Source organism: Mytilus galloprovincialis, chromosome 5 (genome assembly GCF_965363235.1).
Source record: "Mytilus galloprovincialis chromosome 5, xbMytGall1.hap1.1, whole genome shotgun sequence".
NCBI lineage: Eukaryota > Metazoa > Mollusca > Bivalvia > Mytilida > Mytilidae > Mytilus > Mytilus galloprovincialis.
In genome coordinates this window covers 70,051,888-70,072,539 of record NC_134842.1, presented here as the reverse complement: position 1 = coordinate 70,072,539, position 20,652 = coordinate 70,051,888, and the positions used below count along the sequence as shown (strand labels likewise).

General features: G+C 32.0%; 1 protein-coding gene across 1 annotated transcript in view; it reads left to right on the top strand.

Moving 5' to 3' along the window:
- The window catches only part of LOC143076318 (uncharacterized), a 35,594-nt gene extending 15,702 nt beyond the window's left edge, over positions 1-19,892 (top strand). The window contains exons 2-5 of the mRNA XM_076252040.1: positions 10,860-10,893; positions 14,992-15,037; positions 16,250-16,552; positions 17,977-19,892. Coding sequence (XP_076108155.1) covers positions 16,375-16,552; positions 17,977-18,101 — 303 coding nt within the window. The 5' untranslated portion in view covers positions 10,860-10,893; positions 14,992-15,037; positions 16,250-16,374 and the 3' untranslated portion in view covers positions 18,102-19,892. The remainder of the gene's footprint in view (positions 1-10,859; positions 10,894-14,991; positions 15,038-16,249; positions 16,553-17,976) is intronic.
- Positions 19,893-20,652: the final 760 nt, after the last annotated feature.

Below are 20,652 nucleotides of genomic sequence, written 5' to 3'. Positions count from 1 at the left end.
TTACATACAGTCTGCAGTTAAAGTTTTTAAAGCATTTATTAGATTCATAAACCTTTCTCATTCCTTGATTTTGACCAAACTTGGATAAAAGCTTCTTACAATCAAAAGAAAGTATCTGAAGGAAAATTTTTAAATAATTTTTTCCTCATTTTTGTTGAGCCACTTTTGATTGCATCAATATGGATGCATGCATGCATATATATGTATTTCCTTCATTGATTGAAATTTTATGAAAGGTTAAATATACATCAAGTACCTAAATGAAAAAACAAGATTTTTAACTTCCTATGTCAATTAAGATAAAAACTGGTATGTTTAAATGTAAATTCTGGATGCTATTTAGGTCAGAAAATTTGAAAGATTAACTGATTCACATATTTGTGGTTTAAATGAATGATGCTGAATCAGCAAATGTTATCATTTTGATATTAGGCACATATCCGATTTTAGGGAGATGAATTAAATATGTCATGTTTGTTTTTTTTTTAAATAAAATATGGTTTAAAAACCTATAGTCTACTAAAAAAGAACATTTATTTTTAAGTAATTTGACAGATCATTTTGAATTTATTTTATTTTCAGTCTACAAGCAGTCATTAATTGATTGAAGATTGAAGGTGGTGGGGGGAAAGGGGAGAGGGGGTTGTACCCCTAAATTATTTTGGTAGGGTTGAGCTTGAGCATGCAACTGAGACATCAAGTACCCCACCCTTTTCATATATTTTGTTTATCAATTAGATATTTAGATATTTTGTGGAAGAGTGAATTTTCTGCCTTCCATTTACACTGGATGCATTGATTGTATTATACAGTATGTACTTATTCTAAATATCTCTTGCAGATAATTTATTGACGTAGGTGATTCTTTGTAATCTACTTGTGATTAGGTCTTATTTTATTGGTCATTGGTCAGTCAGGGGTACTACTTGTAGAAGTTATTTTTAATTACTTGAAAAAGTAATATTATTTACTTATATAAGTAAATTTGTAGGATACTTATACAAGTGAATTTTATTTACTTGTATTATGTAAAACAAATATTGGCTGAGTTATGTCCCTTAGACAATCAGATTTTTTTTACTTGTAGAAGTAACAAAGTCATCCGATCTTCTTTTATTGAATTTATGATTATTGCTCTAATAGAATTTTAAATTATCTGCCCTTTGTAGATGTCTTTATAATTACTAATCATTTAAGTGTAATTCCATGGACAACGAAAATCCCAGTTGTCTGTTGTCTTCAGAACACTGCTCATTTACAAGCCCCCAAGGAGCAATTTTTGAAGGCCTCTTGCACAAATACTTAAGATCTTTGCACAATCAATTTCTTTGTTGAATTAATGAGACTCTAATAAAAAAGTTGAGCAAACCTGGGAAAAATCATTATAGGCATGAATTTACATCTCAAAACTTGATGACTTTTGTGGGCTTGTAAGAAAAATTTACTGTAAACATGATAAATACAAGTAAATTTTTGAGAAAATAAAGGGGAGATTATTCAAACATTATTTATTTACTTATATATATGCATATTTTTTTACTTCTTCAAGTAAATAAAATAACTTGTACAAGTTGTACCCCTGACTGTTGGTGGTCTTGTGATAATTATACAGGGAATTTAATTGCTGGTCAATTTTGGTCTTTGTTCACAAAAGTTTAAATAGTTTAATTTTTAGCATCTTCTGGTACATTAGTATAAAAAGTTGCAACTTCCTGTTAAAGAATTAAGCTGACAAGGCCAAGAGAATTTCTTTTAATAATTGCTATCATGTTTCATGTGTACAAACCTTTGAATGTTAACTAGGTGCATATGTCAAAATGATTGGATTTATTGCATCTACAACTAACATCAGTGGGAATACATTAGAATATGATAAATATAGAGTTCAATTGGTTTGACAAATAGCTGCAGATGCATTCACAACTGTTACGTTTAACCACATATAAAATACTGACATCTGATTAGTTTCAGATACTTATGATATAATCAAGCAAGTGATTATATATATATGTCAACCTTATTATGTATTAAATCATCTTTTAGTATATATATTTCATATACATGTAGAACTTATATATTTTCCCAAAAAAATATTGCAACATGACAAAATATATTTAACTACATGTAATAAACCCAATGAGCAGCAGAATTGACATAGCTTTTATTTGTTTATTTGGTTAAACATTTATTTTGTTGAGAGCCATTTTGAGGGAATATCTTATTTCACAGTGAAAACGTGTTTTTTTTGTCTTAAAATTTGCTAAACAATAACACCGAATTAATTTGTAAAAAAATATTACATATAAATATACATGTATACAATGTATATGTTCACATCTCAATGAAAAAAATCAACACAATTATTTGTACACTTTAATTTAAACTGTAATTGTACTGCTCCTCGGGGCGTCTTGATTGACAAATAAAAATTGTTGTTGTTGTTGTTGTTCATCAGGAAAAAAAAACCAACTGGAGACAAAATAATGAACTAATTAAACAAACTTTAGCACAGGATTTGTTAAAATCAAACCATACAAATTTAAGGGCATGAACATGTACTAGAACATTGAGTGAAGGAGTGGATTCATGCTGAGGATGCATTGAGTGAAATCCTAACCTACATGTAATTCATTTCTTTTTCAAATGTAACATTTTATACAGATTTCAAGTGTTATTTTTATTGCAAAAGACTGTTCTGTTTAATAATGCCGTGGATTTTGTTACATATACTTGTAATTTATAACAAGTATTTTTTGCAAGTACCATCATTCTCTCCCTAAATAATTCAGAATTTGTTGAATAGGTTGAACCCATCTATCCTATCACACTAGAGATAGAGGATAATAGTACTATAATGCAACAGGCACACTCAAGTAGATTGCCTCTTATCTAATGACTTACATCTGCTGAAAGTTGGTCTAAAACAAAACTACAAATATGAAAACAGAAATGATTTCAGTTTTCCAATTGAGAAAATAATAGGCCATTTCTGTTACATAATTGTATGTGTCTGTCCCAGTCAGGAGCCTGTAATTCAGTTATTGTTTGTTTATGTGTTACATATTTGTTTTTTGTTCATTTTTATCAGGAAAGATGAGATGAGGCTTATGTAATAACCAAAATCATTATTTGACTCTATTAAGGGCTGATTAATTACATTACGTAAGTATATATACTTTGATTTGTTCTACATACCTGTACATTGTACAGCTGAATATTTGTGTAATGAATCAAATTCAGGAAATTTGTGTCTCCTCTTGCAGAGTGCAGGACATATGCCGAAGTGAGTGCAGTTGGCAACATTATGAGCTTTTTGCATAAAGTTTTGTTTTTCTGGACAACCTGAATACTTCAGCTAGTATAAAATAATTGAAAACAATACTTTAATAATTCTATGCGTTTAAAGCGCGCTTGTCTGGATTTAGTTTTATCATCAGGAACACTCAAAGCCAAATTGAAAATCTGAAGATGTATAAGTACCGAAACTAATGAAACTGTATGTTGCATACAGATTTATTTGGTCTGTATTTGTTAAGTCTATATATATAAACCCTTATAAACAGACTTGACCAGAATCCTGCATCATTGGTGTTTCTAGTTGAAATTGTACATGTGTTCATAATAAATGTGACGTACGACCTAGCCTTCCTACTAAAATGGCCAGCAACATGGCTAAAATAGAACACAAGCCTAGGGTCAAAATACATTTTTTTTTAACCCAAGTCAAGTGAGCTTTTTTCATCACATGCAGACCCTTGTCTGTTGTCCATTAACTTTATATATTATGAACTTCTTCTAGAGAGCCACTAAATGGAGCGAAATAAAACATTGCATGAATATTCTTCATGCAGTGTTGTAAAAGTTTTGTTACTTTGTAGCTGATTCATTATGATCCCAGACGGCTGCCAAGGAGGGTGAAAAAAGGGGGTGTTGCTAAACGGCGGAAACGGAAAACGAAACGGAAACGGAAAACGGAAACAGAAAGAAATATAAAGCAATTGTTTTGAAAACAATTGTTAGGCAGTCTTTCCCCTCTGATGAATGGATAATTGGGTTTTTTTATTGATTGATTTGGAAAAAAAGGGGGGGGGGTATTTGTTTGTTTGTTTGTTTTTGTAAAGGGTCTATATTATTGTGTTACCGGAGAAGTTTCATGTTTAGTTTGGAAAGTTTTTCTTTTATTTTAGATACAGCGCGCGCGCAATATTGAGGAGACATCACGTGACGCGGGTTTATATTAAGAAAAACTTAGTCTTTTAATTTCTTTTTAGGTCGGGACCTTGAACAGACAACAAGTCTAGAGATGGAATGTACACAATGTAAATTCTTTTGTCATTGTAGGAAATTGACATTTTGATCACAGTTCACCAGCAGTGCATGTTTTGGATTTAATCGATCAAGTGTAACTTTAAAACACATTTAATGATTATTTTTTGATAATGTCCATTTTTCAGCACCTGTTTGTAACACAGATTAGTATTTCAATCTCGGAGCGGACATTTTATTGTAGGTTTTTACTGAGATTGACGGACCTAGCAAGCGATTTTTACGGCATTGCTATTTCTATTTTCTAGGAAAAGTCTTGAGAGATATCTGCAAAAAGTTTTTTTATGAACCTTCAGTACATGTATGCCCTGCTGACTGCAAATTTTCAGGTCGATTGGACTTGTAGTTTCAGAGAATATGTGGATTTTTTTTCAGAAGAGACGTAAGAACAATAATAAAATAAAAATTTTCTTGAATAATTGAGAGTTTGTTCCTTCAATATACTGTCATAAATAAACAGTCATACATATTGATTGATTGATTAGTTGGTTGATTGATTGATTGGTTGGTTGGTTGGTTTTTTGGTTGGTTGATTAAACACGTTTGATAGGGTCACTTAGAACAAGGGAAAAAAACCTCAAGAGACCTTGCATCCCGTATTAAACGCATGACACGGAAATATACATTAAGTGATTGATTGGTTGGTTGGTTGGTTGGTTGGTTAAACACGTTGGAAAGGCTCAATTTAAACAAGCGAAAAAAAAACATCTTGGATCCCGTATTTAACAAATGAAACGGAAACATGCATTGATTGGTTGATTGGTTGGTTGGTTGGTTGGTTAAACACGTTGGTTAAACATGTTGGTTAAACACGTTGGTTAAACACGTTGGTTAAACACGTTGGCTGGTTAAACACGTTTGATAGGCTCAATTTAAACAAGCGAAAAAAAACCATCTTGGATCCCGTATTTAACACATGAAACGGAAACATGCATTGATTTATTGGTTGGTTGGTTGGTTGGTTGGTTGGTTGGTTGGTTGATTAATTAAACACGTTGGTTAAACATGCTGGTTAAACACGTAGTTTAAACACGTATTTTCAACACGTTTGATAGGCTCAATTTTAACAAGCGAAAAAAACCATCTTGGATCCCGTATTTAACACATGAAACGGAAACATGCATTGATTGGTTGATTGGTTGGTTGGTTGGTTGGTTGGTTGGTTAAACATGTTGGTTAAACACGTTGGTTAAACACGTTGGCTGGTTAAACACGTTAGATAGGCTCAATTTAAACAAGCGAAAAAAAAACAATCTTGGATCCCGTATTTAACACATGAAACGGAAACATGTATTGATTGATTGATTGGTTGGTTGGTTGGTTGGTTGGTTGGTTGGTTGGTTAAACACGTTGGTTAAACACGTTGGTTAAACATGTTGGTTAAACATGTTGGTTAAACACGTTTGATAGGCTCAATTAAAACAAGCGGAAAAAAAGAAACCTTGAATCCCGTATCAAACACATGAAACGGAAACATTGATTGATTGATTGATTGATTGATTGATTGATTGATTGATTGATTGGTTGGTTGGTTGGTTGGTTGAAATTCAAACACTCATAAAACTGTTTAAATAGTGCCAAAACCACATAATTTGATGACCTTGACCTTTGACCTTGTGACCTTCGTCAAGGTCATTGCTCCACAAGGTCATTGCAAAAGACCCTATGGGTCAAGGACCTTTTGTTTAAGAGTTTTGCCTAAAAATGCCTTTTTAAAAACCATCGATGGGAGTTATGTCCCTTATATGATGGTAAAATCAATATAGTCATAATGTAAAAAAGTTGCCCCTTAAAGTACCAAGCATTTTTCACTGCTTAATTTTTTTGTATCTATAACCGTTCAAGAATTATAGGGAAATGAAAAACTTATAAAAATCTAAAATATGACCTTGACCTTTGACCTTGAGCTAATTTTCTAAGTTAGGACCCAGGGGACTCAAATAAAAACATTCCAGGGTTATACGGTTAACGGTTTAGGAGTTTAGAAAACATACCGACAAATTTATTCCGTAAAGGTAGATAACTCCTATAAAATTTCATCAAATCGCTTCGATCCAAATACGCCAAAAATTACTGAAGATGTAACGAACAGTTTGTAAAAAGAATTTTGTCGCTTTCTTATTTTGTTACGAAGGAGATGCACACAGAGGATAAACAGTGAAAAGGGAGATAACTCTTACATAGAAAATGGTTCGCCTTAGCAGGGTGAAATTTAAAAGCGCATAAACTATACGATACCATATGAGAAATATCTAAGCGACATATTGCGAAACAAACATTTTGCGCAAGAACAAAATTTGGCGGAAGAAAAAAATAATAATAATAATAATAATCAGAACAAAAACAATAAGTCTTTCCACAGAAAAGTGGAAAGACTTAATTAACATCTTTTATTTAGGGTTATTTTACATATACGTGTATAGGCATGTTTTATGTAGTATAACACATGTTTACAAGAAAGAAAAAAAGAGGAATAAATTGAAAATAAAAGATTTAAAAGCATAACATATTGAAATAATTAGCAGGAGATGATGAGACTATGTTTTTGTTTTTAAATATTAGATAAGGTCATGTGAACGTCGTTCATGCGATTCATTATAGTCTGTTAGACTTTTCTTATTTTAAACACATGTTGGATAAATGTCAATAAGATAGTAACCCAGCAACACAAAACCAAATCTACATACGGCCTAAAAAGATGGTCCTTCAACTCGATCCTAAGATAGGTTGGGGAAATGCTTTTCATTGTTTTTTCTGCGATTCTTCTTCAATTGCTTTGCATTATGATTGGTGTGTATTTGTAACTTTCGTTGTATTTTTAACCAGATTTTTGTGACAAAAATTTCGGTTATTGATTTGGGGATGTACGGCTGGCAGTCAGCAGTAGGGCGGTCGGGCTGGTGGCAAACAAATGTTGTCTGTGCATTTACTCATGAACCATTCATCAAAAGCTTTTAAAATTTTAACATGTTGTTACTGACAACAAAATGAAGGTCAAGTTCAAGAATGATTTTGACTTTTACCGTTCAGGAGTTATGGTTCTTGAAAGATTGAAAAATGGCGTGTCCAGTCGTGTCTGTGCATTTATGCATGAACTGTCCAACCAAAGCTTCCCAAATTTTCCTATGTTGTTACTGATGAAAAAATGGAGGTCAAGTTCAAGAATGACGATTTTGACTTTTACCGGGCATTCAGTAGTTATGGTTCTTGAAAGATTGAAAAATGGGGTTTCCAGTCTTGTCCGTGCAGTTTTGCATGAACTGTTCAATCCAAGCTTCCCAAATTTTAATATGTTATTACTGATGACAAAATGGAGGTCAAGTTCAAGAATGACGATTTTGACTTTTACTGTTCAGGAGTTATGGTTCTTGAAAGATTGAAAAATGTCGTTTCCAGTCATGTCAGTGCTTAAATTACTCATGAACTGTTCAACCAAAGCTGTTCAAATTTTCATATGTTGTTACTGATTACAAAATGGAGGTCAAGTTAAATAATGTTGATTTTGACTTTTACCGTTCAGGAGTTATGGTTCTTGAAAGATAAAAAAATGGCGTTTCCATTCATGTTGTTGCATTTACTCATGAACCATTCAACCTAAGCTCTTTCAAATTTTAATATGTTGATACTGATGACAAAATGCAGGTCAAATTTGATATTGACGATTTTCACTTTCACCGTTCATCAGTTATGGTTCTTGTGATATTGCCAGGACACAAATAAATGTGACAGCCTCTTGTTTCTTGTAAAATGAAAAGAAAACGAAAAAGAAACCTAATGGGACAAAGAAATATGGACAACCGATAAGGAAACCCGGGAACTGGACATATAAATTTGTATACCCTTTATTTTAATGTAAACATTGATGAAATCACTCACTATACTGAGCCTTTTTTCACTGATTACAATACTGATGTACGATGTTAAATATTAAGGTATTGTAGCTTTACATCTCCTAGATTTACTATCAATAATACGAATTGATGTGAAACAAGTGGCGGAAAATTAGTAGCCTACATGGTTAACGTTGTCTTGTATTAGTATTTTTAAAATCAAATGTACACATTGCTTTAAATATCAAGCCGCTTAATTCTTCTCTGAAAATTTAATCCCTAGTAGCCATACATTTTATTTTATAATATTACAATTGAAAACAGTCTCAGTATGCTGTTTTTCTATAGTTGAAAACATTAAAACATAGGCGAAATTAAGATTCCAAAGGGACATTCATACTCACAGACTTAGTCTATAATTAACTGACAACGCCATCACCAAAAAAAGAAGAAAAAAAGACAATCAGACATTAACAATAGTTTACAAAACACAACATGTAAAACTAAAGTCTGAGCAACACACACCTCACCATTAACACTGGGGTTGATCTCAGTTGCTCCGGAAGGGTAAGCAGATATAGCTCCACATGTGACTCCCGTTAACATAGACATGAATTTATATCATTCTACTAAGGAATGTTGAAATTTGGAAGTTAATCTTATTTATATTGGTAATTTTTAAAGATTTTGGTCCTATGCCAAGACAACTGAAAATTCATTCTCTGTTGGTTTTTCTATGACGAAAAAGATACTATATTTTACATAACTTATCTGATCGCCAAACACCAGATTATAAACAATTGATGTCATTTACTAAATAACACCTTACCCTGAACAGTTCCTTGCCATACCACAGCATTAACGGCCTGGTTGACCTGTTTGATGTTGTCTAATTTACCATGACTCTTTGCTTGCAAAAGCATAGGAATGAGTAAATCCAATATTGTGTTTTACCTGGTTTCCTGTAACTGTTTAAATTCGATTAAAATAGTTTATATGAGGCTTTTTCAAAATGTGACATAAACAGTGGCAGATACAGGGGCGAGTTCCGGAGGTTGAAACCCTTTTTTTCTGACGACCAATGCATTTGAATGGGGACATAAAGTTGGACCCCCATCCACCCTTTTCTCCTTGGTTGGGACCTCCCCTCTACTTTTTTGAAAATGGCTGGATATATCTGTAACTTGTCCTTATCGATGTTTTGGGCGCAACCATTAAGGATAGTACATATAGTTGCAACTGTGTTATTTACCAATAGTTATGTAACCAACATCTTCTTTCTTTATAAGAACCTTTGAATTGATTGAAACCAAATATTGTATTTATGTTCCTGATGAGGTGCTTACCAGGTTACCTACCAAGTTTTGTAACCTTGTCACTGATTTGTCATCCCAGAAAGCTACCATCAGGGTACCTAGTTTTAGGAATTACATAAAAAATTCTTACATGAATCACTCATAGTGATAGGAATAATATATGACATGAATGTTTCTTATGAGATGTAAACTTGAATTAGCATTCTTACTTTTTTATCCTAGAAAGTAGCCTATAGTGGCCCTTAGTGTAACATAGTAACCTATTGGAAAAACATACTATTATAAAGTTGTCTTCTAGAGAAAAGCTTCAAATGGATCCAAAGGAAGCCAAGGCTTGATGTAGAAATAAGGCTATTATTTGACCTAAATTGGTGACTTCATATACAATGCCACTCGGATGGAAGGTTGGCTAATTGGCACTCATACCATGGCCACATCTTCTTATTTTATATGATTAATTGTTTCTTAAGAGCTGTGTTGTTGCTTTGTTGCCTATCTCAGTATCTGTTATCTAAGTAGGCTTCAGTAAGGGGGCTTTATAGTTAAGCATATGCTGGGAAATACTTACAAATTTAAGTCTTCCATTTAGATCCAATAAAAGAATTGAATCCAGTAATGATTTGTATGTTCCGTATGAGGTGCTAACAAAAGTAAAAAAAAATGTACTTTGTTGCTAATCTGTCCTCTAAGATTTTTTTAATATGTAACCTTATAGAAAATACATATTTTTCAAAATTAGATATAAAGTTCAATGTATTATTTTCATAGTTTTTTTTATGGCCCAGAACAAAGTTGTCAGGGCAATATAGTTTTACCCTTGTCTCAGTCATTCTGTCATTCGCTCATTCCGCAACAAACCATTACACAGTCTTTTTTTCTAAACACTTTTAGATATTTGGCTGATTTTTGGTATGTGAGTTAACCATGATGAGTTACAGATCAAGTTTGAGTTTAATTTTTTGCAGAAATTTCTGACTTTGGACCCTGATAAATTGTTGAAAATCACAGTTAAGATTTTGAGCTAATTTTTGATATTTTAAAAAAAATACAATCCCAATTCAACATCCCAAAATTTTGAAAAACGAATTCCTGGATCCTTAAAGGGTCAATCTCGAAATCTTAAGCTTAAAAACACATGATCCCTGAGACCCAATAAAGGTCCTATCCCACCTCATAGAAAGTAGGGGTAAATGCAAGGTTTGTCTATTATTCTATTATTATGAAATTTGCTATGAAAAGACTTTGAATATTTGCATACTTTAAATGTTAAGGTATTGCTATTTTAATTGCAACATATGAATTATTGAATAACAAATAAACATTATCTACAAATACATGTAGACCAGACATATCTCTGTGTTAATGTTTCTTTTTTTTTTCTTTTCAGAAATCAAGTTGACCAAGCATATAATATCAAACAGGTAGGAAACTTACATAAATAATAAGTTATCAGTTTTCATAGGAGCTCAGCGGAAAATATATATTTGGGTGTTATCTAAAATTCATTGCATGCTTGATTAATTCACAAATCTTTTTGAGGTGGGTTTAAACATATTTTATTGTTTCAAATGACAAATGGATCAGACACAATTGAATTTTGCATCTTATTTACTGACTTCTCTCTGTGAAGTTTAACTCTAAAGTTGATCATTGGACTCTAAAAGTTGAGTTATATTTCAATCATCTTGTCCTTTCTGATTCCTTCATTGTTTCTTATCGCCCCACTGTTGTATGTTGATTCATCCTTCTGTTGTCAACACTATCAATAACTCAAAAAAGCTTTCAGCTGAATTTTCATGAAACTTTGGTGAATTGTTGATATATAGAGAATAATACATGGCAAAATCCGTATCATATGTCGTATCATCCCGTGACATCAATATCAGCCCAAGGGCCTTGAGGCCCGAGGGATGATATTGGTCGAGGGTGATACGGCATGTGATACGGATTTTGCCATGTATTATACGCTTTATCATATATTTCAACAGAAGAGTATTATATTATATGAACTGTTTTCTGATCTCGATAGATTAGCACTGGGTTACCTTCAGTTCTGCTTTTGTCTTGGTTCAAAGCCTTAAAATAACTGCTTATACAAAGCACCTGGGGTTACCTTACCATTTGCCTGCTGCTGTTTTAAAAATATTTTGTTTATTATTGTATTTATTTGAGTGTTTTGTATTTTTTATAGTTGCATTTAGTGTACCAAAAAATATGCAAACTTGATGTTCGTGACGTCACATACAATATGAAAACTTGACGTTCGTGACGTTACATACCAAACAATGACGTCATTAAAAAAAATCACCTATATTTATGGTCATGACAATATGCGTAAATGTAACAGCCACTATGTTCCGCCAGTTACTTTGTTCCGGCGGAACTTTCTAACTAGTTATTTCGTTCCGTTGGAACTTTTCAACTAGTTGTTTTGTTCCGAGTGCAGTTGAAAAGTTCCAGAAAAAAGTAGCTAGTTGAAAATTCCCGGAACAATGTAGCTAGTTGAAAAATTCTGGCCGGAACAAAACAACTAGTTATATCGTTCCAGATCAAATCAGATAGACAATTTATTCCAGCATATCATAATAACTATTCATTACACTCAGTATAAAATCCCCTGATCGCCCAGCTGGCAACAATTAATATTTTTCATCCAATGTCTATCCTTTTAATAACCAAAACCCAGTAGGACAACTACATTTTTGATGGGAAGTCATGATTGACACATGTATTACCCATTCTCTAAACATATTTTCTTATAGATCTCTTTTTAAAGCTTCTACGATAAATTCATTGTTTTTACGCTTTTGAATCTGAATTGCTTCAAAGATACATCCCAGAAGAGAGTTATTACAAGTCTGATTTTGACAAATACATGTCAACACAATGTGTTCTTTTATGAAAAAACGAAACTCAAAATCTCATAAATAAATAGCATTAATATCTAGTATAATAACCAATCTGTGATGTAATTAGATGACACAGTATTGTGCAATAGCAAGAAATTTTCAATTGCACAGTGACAATATTGTGCAATAGCAAGAAATCTTCAATTGCAAAGTATTGTGCAATAGCAAATATTTTCAATTGCACAGTATTGCGCAATGGCAAGAAATATCTAATTGCACAATATTGTGCAATAGCAAGAAATTTTCAATTGATTGGAGTTATCTTTCTTTGTCCAGAATAGTAGTTGAATCAACTTAAATCATTGTTTTATACAATATACAATGTATATTTACTTTTACTACCAACTGATAAATTAAAACCATTCAGTGATAACAAGCACCTTTTGGTACATTTTAATATTTTATGATGTATTTAAATGAGTAGTTATTGTTGCAAACTCCATTAGAAATTTGAATTGAGATCAGTTTTGGATAAAGGGAAAGGGGGATGTGAAAAAAAAATTGGGGGGGGGGGGTTAAATTTTTTTCATTTTAGATTTCATAAATAAAAAGAAAATTTCTTCAAACATTTTTTTGAGAGGATTAATATTCAACAGCATAGTGAATTGCTCAAAGAAAAAAAAAGTATTTTAAGTTCATTAGACCACAATCATTCTGTGTCAGAAACCTATGCTGTGTCAACTATTTAATCACAATCCAAATTTAGAGCTGAATCCAGCTTGAATGTTGTGTCCATACTTGCCCCAACGGTTCAGGGTCCAACCTCTGCGGTCATATAAAGCTGGGCCTTGTGGAGCATCTGGTTGGCTCATATCTGAAACCAAAGCATTAAGAGCAAATTTGTCAGAAAAAAAAATGTTTTTAGGTCATTATATATTTGCTCTGAAATTTTCAGACCATTCAGGCAAACAATTGTTGGGTTGCTGCCCCTTAATTCCAAATTTTATGAAAATTTTGCATGTTATTATCTTGAATATTTTTATAGATAAAGATACAGTGTAAACAGCAATAATGTTTTTGCAAAGTAAGACCTTAAAATAAGTCAGCATGACTTAAATGATCAATTGACCCCTTAAGGAGTTATTGCCCTTTATAGTCTATTTTTAACAATTTTCATAAATTCTGTAAATTTTTCAAAATATTTTCCACTAAAACTACTAGGCCAAGTTGATTAATGATAGAGATAATTGTAAGCAGGAAGAAAGTTCAGTCAAAAAAGATCTACAAACACATCACCATTACCAAAACAAAATTTTGTCATGAATCCATCTATGTCCTTTGTTTGATATGCACATAGACCAAATTGAGCAACACCCACATTTATTTTGTGACAAAAATCTATATTATGTCAAAAATTTTATCACAATCCAAATTCAGACAGTATCAAGCTATGTTCAGGGGTTGACCACTGTGGTCTTAAAAAACTCTGCCCTGCGGAGAACCTGGATAAAACTAAAAACCCTTGTTATATGATGTTGTTGTTGTTGTTGTTGTTGTTGTGACCAAGTGACATTTTCAGAAGAATCAGAAAAGCAGTTGTTGGTTTGCTGCCCTGTATTAGTAATTTTAAGGAAATTTTGCTTTTTTTTTCCAGCCTAGCTCGACTCAGGGGTTGTGATCCGGTGGCTACGACGGCTGTGGCATTAGCTTACTTCTTAAAAGCTTTATATTTTAGAAGGTGGAAGACCTGGATGCTTCATACTTTGAATATACATATGCCTCATTTTTCGAAGTTTCTGTCAGTCGCATGTCCAATGTCCTTGACTTTATTTCATGTTTCAGTGACTACTTGAATAAAAAGTTAAAATTTTTTTTATGGCAGGTGTCATCTGACCTTGACCTCATTTTCATGGTTCAGTGGTCAAAGTTAAGTTTTTGAGTTATGGTCTTTTTTTCTAATACTATATGCAATAGGTCAACTATCTTTGGTGTATGGAAATATGTTATGATCTATATGTCTGTCGCGCAGGTTAATTTTGACCTTGACCTCATTTTAACAGTTCATTTCTCAGTGTTCAGTTTTTCTGTTTTGGTCTGTTTCTCTTTAACTATAAGCATAAGGTCAACTTTTTATTTGTTGTATGGAAGTATTGTTAGCTGTACATGTCTGCCTGGCATGGATCATCTGACCTTGACCTCATTTTCATGGTTTATTGGTCAATGTTTATTTTTGTTGGTTAATTTTATAGTTTATGTGACAGTTGTGGTAAAGCTTTATACTTAGGACTATCAACATAATATCAATGATAAGTAAAGAAAGAGGGACATTTCAACGTGTGCACTCTGGTGGTTACTATCTTGAATATAAATATAGATTGAGATGAACTGTAAACTGCAATAATGTTCATCAAATAAATCATAAATCAACATTGAAAGCCAAAAGTATAATGGTTGCAGTATTTCATGCATCAATTAAAAAATTTTATCTTAACACAGACTCCTCAGAGCCTCTATAGTTATTTAAAATGCTGCTTATCTATGTTGGGGCCTCAGGTAAGATAAGTTATGTAGCTTTTAGTGTACAACCCTCTTAAATGAGGTATTATTGTTTTTGTTTGCTAAGAAATGAATATAAATTTTAACAAAAAACACAATTGATTTTTTTTGTAGGAAAATTTTCCACCTGGTGACAGATTTCTTAAATCTAAATGTGCAGGTTAGTTTTTGAGTGAAGATCATCAATGCTGGAAATATTAAGTCATACAAATGCATGAAATTTTTCTATTACTTCAACAGAAAAAAGGTACTTTTACAAAAATGTAGGCTTCTTTCAAAGGCAGATTTTGAGCATAATTGAAAGGTATAAGATAAAGTTCATTTATAGGAAAATACAATGTATAGTGAAATCCTATATTAAGAAAAACAATTGACTTAGACCTGTGAACCCCCTTAATTCATATTATATATGAAAAGTAAATGTTTATCATTGTTTTTACTATAAGAATGATTTTTGTGGATCAAATCTGTCAATAAAATGGTTTGCCTTTGTTTCACTTTCAATGTGAGCTTTTCTCATCACTTGGCATCTGCCATTGTCCCTCCTCATAGTCCATTGTCATATACTTATAATAAAACTTTTATAAAAATCTTTTCCTCTAAAACTACTGAGACAAAATTAAGCCGACTTGGCCACAATCATCATTAAGGTATCTTGGTAAAAAAATGTGTTAGATGATCCCGCCTGCCAATCAAGATGACAGACATGGCTAAAAAAAGGACATAGGAGTAAAATGCAGCTTTTTGTAAACAATTCTGAAACTAAAGCATGTAGAGCAAATCTGACATGGGATATGGGTATTGCCTTTTAATGTAAATTTTTAACGATTTTTTTCGTAAACTTTTCTTTAAAAAAAATATTTTCCAGCAGTTAATTAATCTACGGGCCAATTAGAATTAAACTAAGCCACAATGCCATCCAACTAACATGGCAATCATGTCTGAATAAAGTACATAGGGATTAACTATTGAAGTGTAAGGGAAAATTGTTAAAAAAAACCAACAATTTCAAATGGTCATAACTTGAAAACTAATTTAAATAATGATAAGGGGTCTTCAGTAAGTATTGTCTAAGTCGAGATACTAGCTATATATATAGTGGGATAACCTTTTTAAATTTAATTATTAGGGTATCTTATACTATTTATTATGATTTAAACCTTATTTTACATGATTTTCTACACCACAGAAGATTCATTTAACGACACTGGCTCATGAGAGCTAGCCTCTAATTTTAAACAAAAATTGCTATTGTTGAAGATGCAGGTGAGCAATCCCAGCTTGTTAGAGACTCTAGTTCCCCTGCTTCATACTTATGTGTTTGAATTTAAGATAAGAAATCAACTAAATATTTAATCTCCATTTACAACAGAGGTACCACAAGCACCTGAAAATTTGAAGGTGAAGACGAGGACCAATGACAAGTTGACTTTGGAATGGACAAGGTCAAAGGAAATTCGCGGTTCAAAGGTTACTGGGTACAATATTTTCCTGAAAATGGTTGATTCTGATGACTGGAAAAAGATTGGACGAGCCAGATCATTTGTCACCTCCTATACCATTAAAAATTTGAAGCTGGACAAACATTATATATGTAGTGTCAGTGCTGAAAACAAAGTTGGTAAAGGACCAGCAGCCGAGGTAGAGTCTCCTGTTGTTCAACATCAAAAGCCAGGTAAATTAAAGTTCTGTCTGAGTTCATTCAAAATTAAAGGCTGAATTGGTTTTTTTTAGTTCCTGAGTGATTAAGTTAAATTTATTTTATATATGGTTCAAAACATTTTTGGATTGATTTTGGAAGTTATGGTCCAAACTCATGTCCACGTCATTGTGAGCATTGGTGTCAGATTATTATTTAGTTATATGACCATTGGTTTCTTGATAATAACTTAAGTATAAGAAAATAGAAATATATGAAATTTTAAAATTAGTTAGATTTGAAATCATAAAAGGAAGGCTGGGATTTATTGATGGGGTTTTGGTTCGAACAGCTTATGTATAAAGGGCCAAAAAAGGGCCAAAATAAGCATTTTTATAGTTTCCAGAAAATAACCTGTATGTAAGTATAAATACAATCTTACTGAAACTGCTAATTTAAATTTTTTCAGCTATTTTTTGTGTGAGTTTCTACTACTGTCCAACTATAACATAGCTCTTTTCTGTGTACTTTTTGTGTTGAAAACTTTGATGCCCCACCTACGTTCGTCTCCAAAGTTTTTGGTCAAGGTATTTTTTGGTTTTTTATGAAGCTGAAGTCCAATCAACTTGAAACTTAGTACACTTGTTGCTTATGATATGATCTTTCTTATTTTTAAGCCAAATTAGACTTTTAACTCCAATTTCACGGTCCACTGAACATATAAAATGAAAGTGGCAGTTTCAGGTTAAAGTTTTGGTCAAGGTAGTTTTTGATGATTCAATCAACCTCAAAACTTGGTTAACATGTTACCTTTATATGGTATGATCTTTCTAATTTTAATGCCAAATTAGATTTTTACCCAAATTCATGGTCCATTGAATATGGAAAATAATGTGTGAGTGGGGCATCTGTGTACTTTGGACACATTCTTGTTTTCAGGCAGTTGTGCAGTGCAAAACTATATGTATCAACTGGTTGTTTTAAGGTGAATGTACCTTTGTGTAGTTACAAGTTGGGCTAATTTGCTGATAACAGAATCAATATTTATACCAAATAAAACAATATTTAAAGATTTAATTACAGTGTTAAATAGGTAACCTTAAAAATATGAACATAAGTTATAAGTATAACAACCTCATAATGAACATATGTATAACAAACATGAACAATTCAACAAATGTCATAAGTATAACAAACATGAGCAATTCAACATATGTCACAAGTATAACAAACATGAACGATTCCACATATGTCATGAGTATAACAAACTTGAATAATTCAACATATGTCATAATTTAGTATAACAAACATGAGCAATTCAACATATGTCATAAGTATAACAAACATCAGGTTGTTGATTTTAAGGGTGTTTATCATTATACTATAGTTAATCTATCATATTATTATGATTATTGTTCAAAATTCAGGCCATACTGGTAATTTAGAACTTTTTTTTACAGTGAAAGCTATTGAGAAAGCCAGAACAAGCAAACAATCTATCAAAGATAAGAAAGAAAATGAAGCGCTATATAGTGATGTAGTCAAAAAGAATTTAACTAGCAGACCAACAACAGGTAAAAAATGATTGAGAAAATTTAAATAAATGGGCTTAAATAAGTTATATTTGAATATGTCTAGTCATATTCACTCTGCTAGTTAAAGATAAAGGACCTGTAATGACCCATCAAATTGTGCAATCAAAAAGACATCAAAATTTTCATAGGGAAGAGTGAAAAAAGGACATATGTTACATGATATAGATATGTTTGAAAATTATAAAGTTATGTAAAATATATAGAAAAAAGACTTGATTAACTCACATTACTGTTGGACAATTTTCTCATTTTTTATAAGCAGTAGAAAAACATTCTCAGTAAAATTTGTACCGTTTAGTTATTGTTATTTTCAATAAGTTGCTACTAAATAAACTGAAGTTATTGATCTTAAATGAAAATATATCTTTTTTATTCCTTTGTCTTATATTTTTTTTTTAAGAATCATAGAAATATATACATGTAGAAAGCAAATGTTAATAGACAAAATGATCAAAAAGTCAAGATCTAAAACAAATAAGTGAACATTCCCAAAATTGTCAGTTGGCCCTTTATTGAAGTTATTGTCCTAAATGACTTTTTTATTATCAGCTTTTTGCATTTTTGCCTATTATTTTGAAAATAGTTGTATCAGTGAAGACATTTGTGTGTCAACAAACTCTTGTTTTACATTGAAATTTATTTGGAAAGCCAGCCCTAGCCAACCACCATTCAAGAATAAGAAAGGAGGAAATAAAGTATTATATTGTGATAAATCTAAAAGGAATTTAACAAGTCGACCAATAGCAGGTAACAACTATTTGAGTAAAATGTGTTTTTAAAGGATTAGAAAATTCTGCTTGGAATGAATGTAGCTATACAGTCAAACCTGCACTAATGGTCACCTTTTTTCAACAGTCAATTGCAACCAATGGTGGCTTTCAAATCTTTTCTTTTTTTTACTCTATATTATTTTACGTATAGAAAGATAGAAAGCAAATTTAAATAGACAAAACATCAAAGAGTCAAGATCTAAGGCAAATGAGTCAACATGGCAAAAATCGTCAGTTGACCCCGTATTGAATTGATTGCCCTTAAATGACTATTTTTTTTTCAGCTGTTTACATATATTTCCTATTTTATTTTGAAAACATTATATTTATGATCAGCATCTACAAATAGACCATCATGGATGAAATATTTAGTCTACTGATATTGGAGCTTTTTCCCTTTAAAGATTTAGCTCATGACATCTTCCCTTTAAAAGTGCACCAGTGTCCGTCAAATACCTAAATGGGCTGTAATCAAGCTTTTCTCATCACTTTGCATCTGTCATATACTTGTAAATAAACTTTTATCAAAATCTTTTCCTCTAAAACTACTGAGACAAAATTAAGCTGACGTGGTTACAATCATCATTAAGGTATCTTGGAAAAAAAATGTATTAGATGATCCCGCCTACCAATCAAGATGACAGACATGGCTAAAAAAAGGACATAGGAGTAAAATGCATCTTTTTGTAAACAGTTCTGAAACTAAAGCACTTAGAGCAAATCTGACATGGGATAGAAATGGTCATCAGATTAAGATCAATTAGTCCTGAAAACTTAAGACTAATCAGACAACCGGTTGTTGGATAACTGTCCCTGAATTTGTAATTTTAAGGAAATTTAGCAGTTTTTTTGTTATAATCTAATGTATTATTATAGACAAAGATAATGTATATAAGATCTAAAAACAAGTTGATATGACAAAGATATTGAAATGACCCCTTAAATTGATATTGCCTTTTAAAGTGATTTTTTTCGTAAATTTCTCCAGTTAATCTACGGGGCCAAGTAGAATAAAACTAAGCCACAATGCCATCCAACTTACATGGCAATCATGTCTGAATAAAGTACATAGGGATTAACTATTGAAGTGTAAGAGAAAATTTAAAAAAAAACCCAACAATTTCAAATGGTCATAACTTGAAAACTAATTTAAATAATGATAAGGGGTCTACAGTAGGTATTGTCTAAGTCGAGATACTAGTGGGATAAATTTAATGGATATCATTATATGGGTATCTTATACTATTTATTATGATTTAAACCTTATTTTACATGATTTTCAAAACCACAGAAGATTCATTTAAGCGACACAGGCTCATGAGAGCTAGCCTCTAGTTTTATACAAAAATTGCTATTGTTGAAGATGCAGGTGAGCAAGCCCAGCTTGTTAGAGACTCTAGTTCCCCTGCTTCATATATACTTATGTGTTTGAATTTACGATAAAAAATCAACTAAATATTTAATCTCCATGAACAACAGAGGTACCACAAGCACCTGAAAATTTGAAGGTGAAGACGAGGACCAATGACAAGTTGACTTTGGAATGGACAAGGCCAAAGGCAATTGGCAATTCAAAGGTTACTGGGTACAATATTTCCCTGAAAATGGTTGATTCTGATGACTGGAAAAAGATTGGACGAGGCAGATCATTTGTCACCTCCTATACCATTAAGAATCTGAAGCTGGACAAACATTATGTATGTAGTGTCAGTGCTGAAAACAAAGTTGGTAAAGGACCAGCAGCCGAGGTAGAGTCTCTTGTTGTTCAACA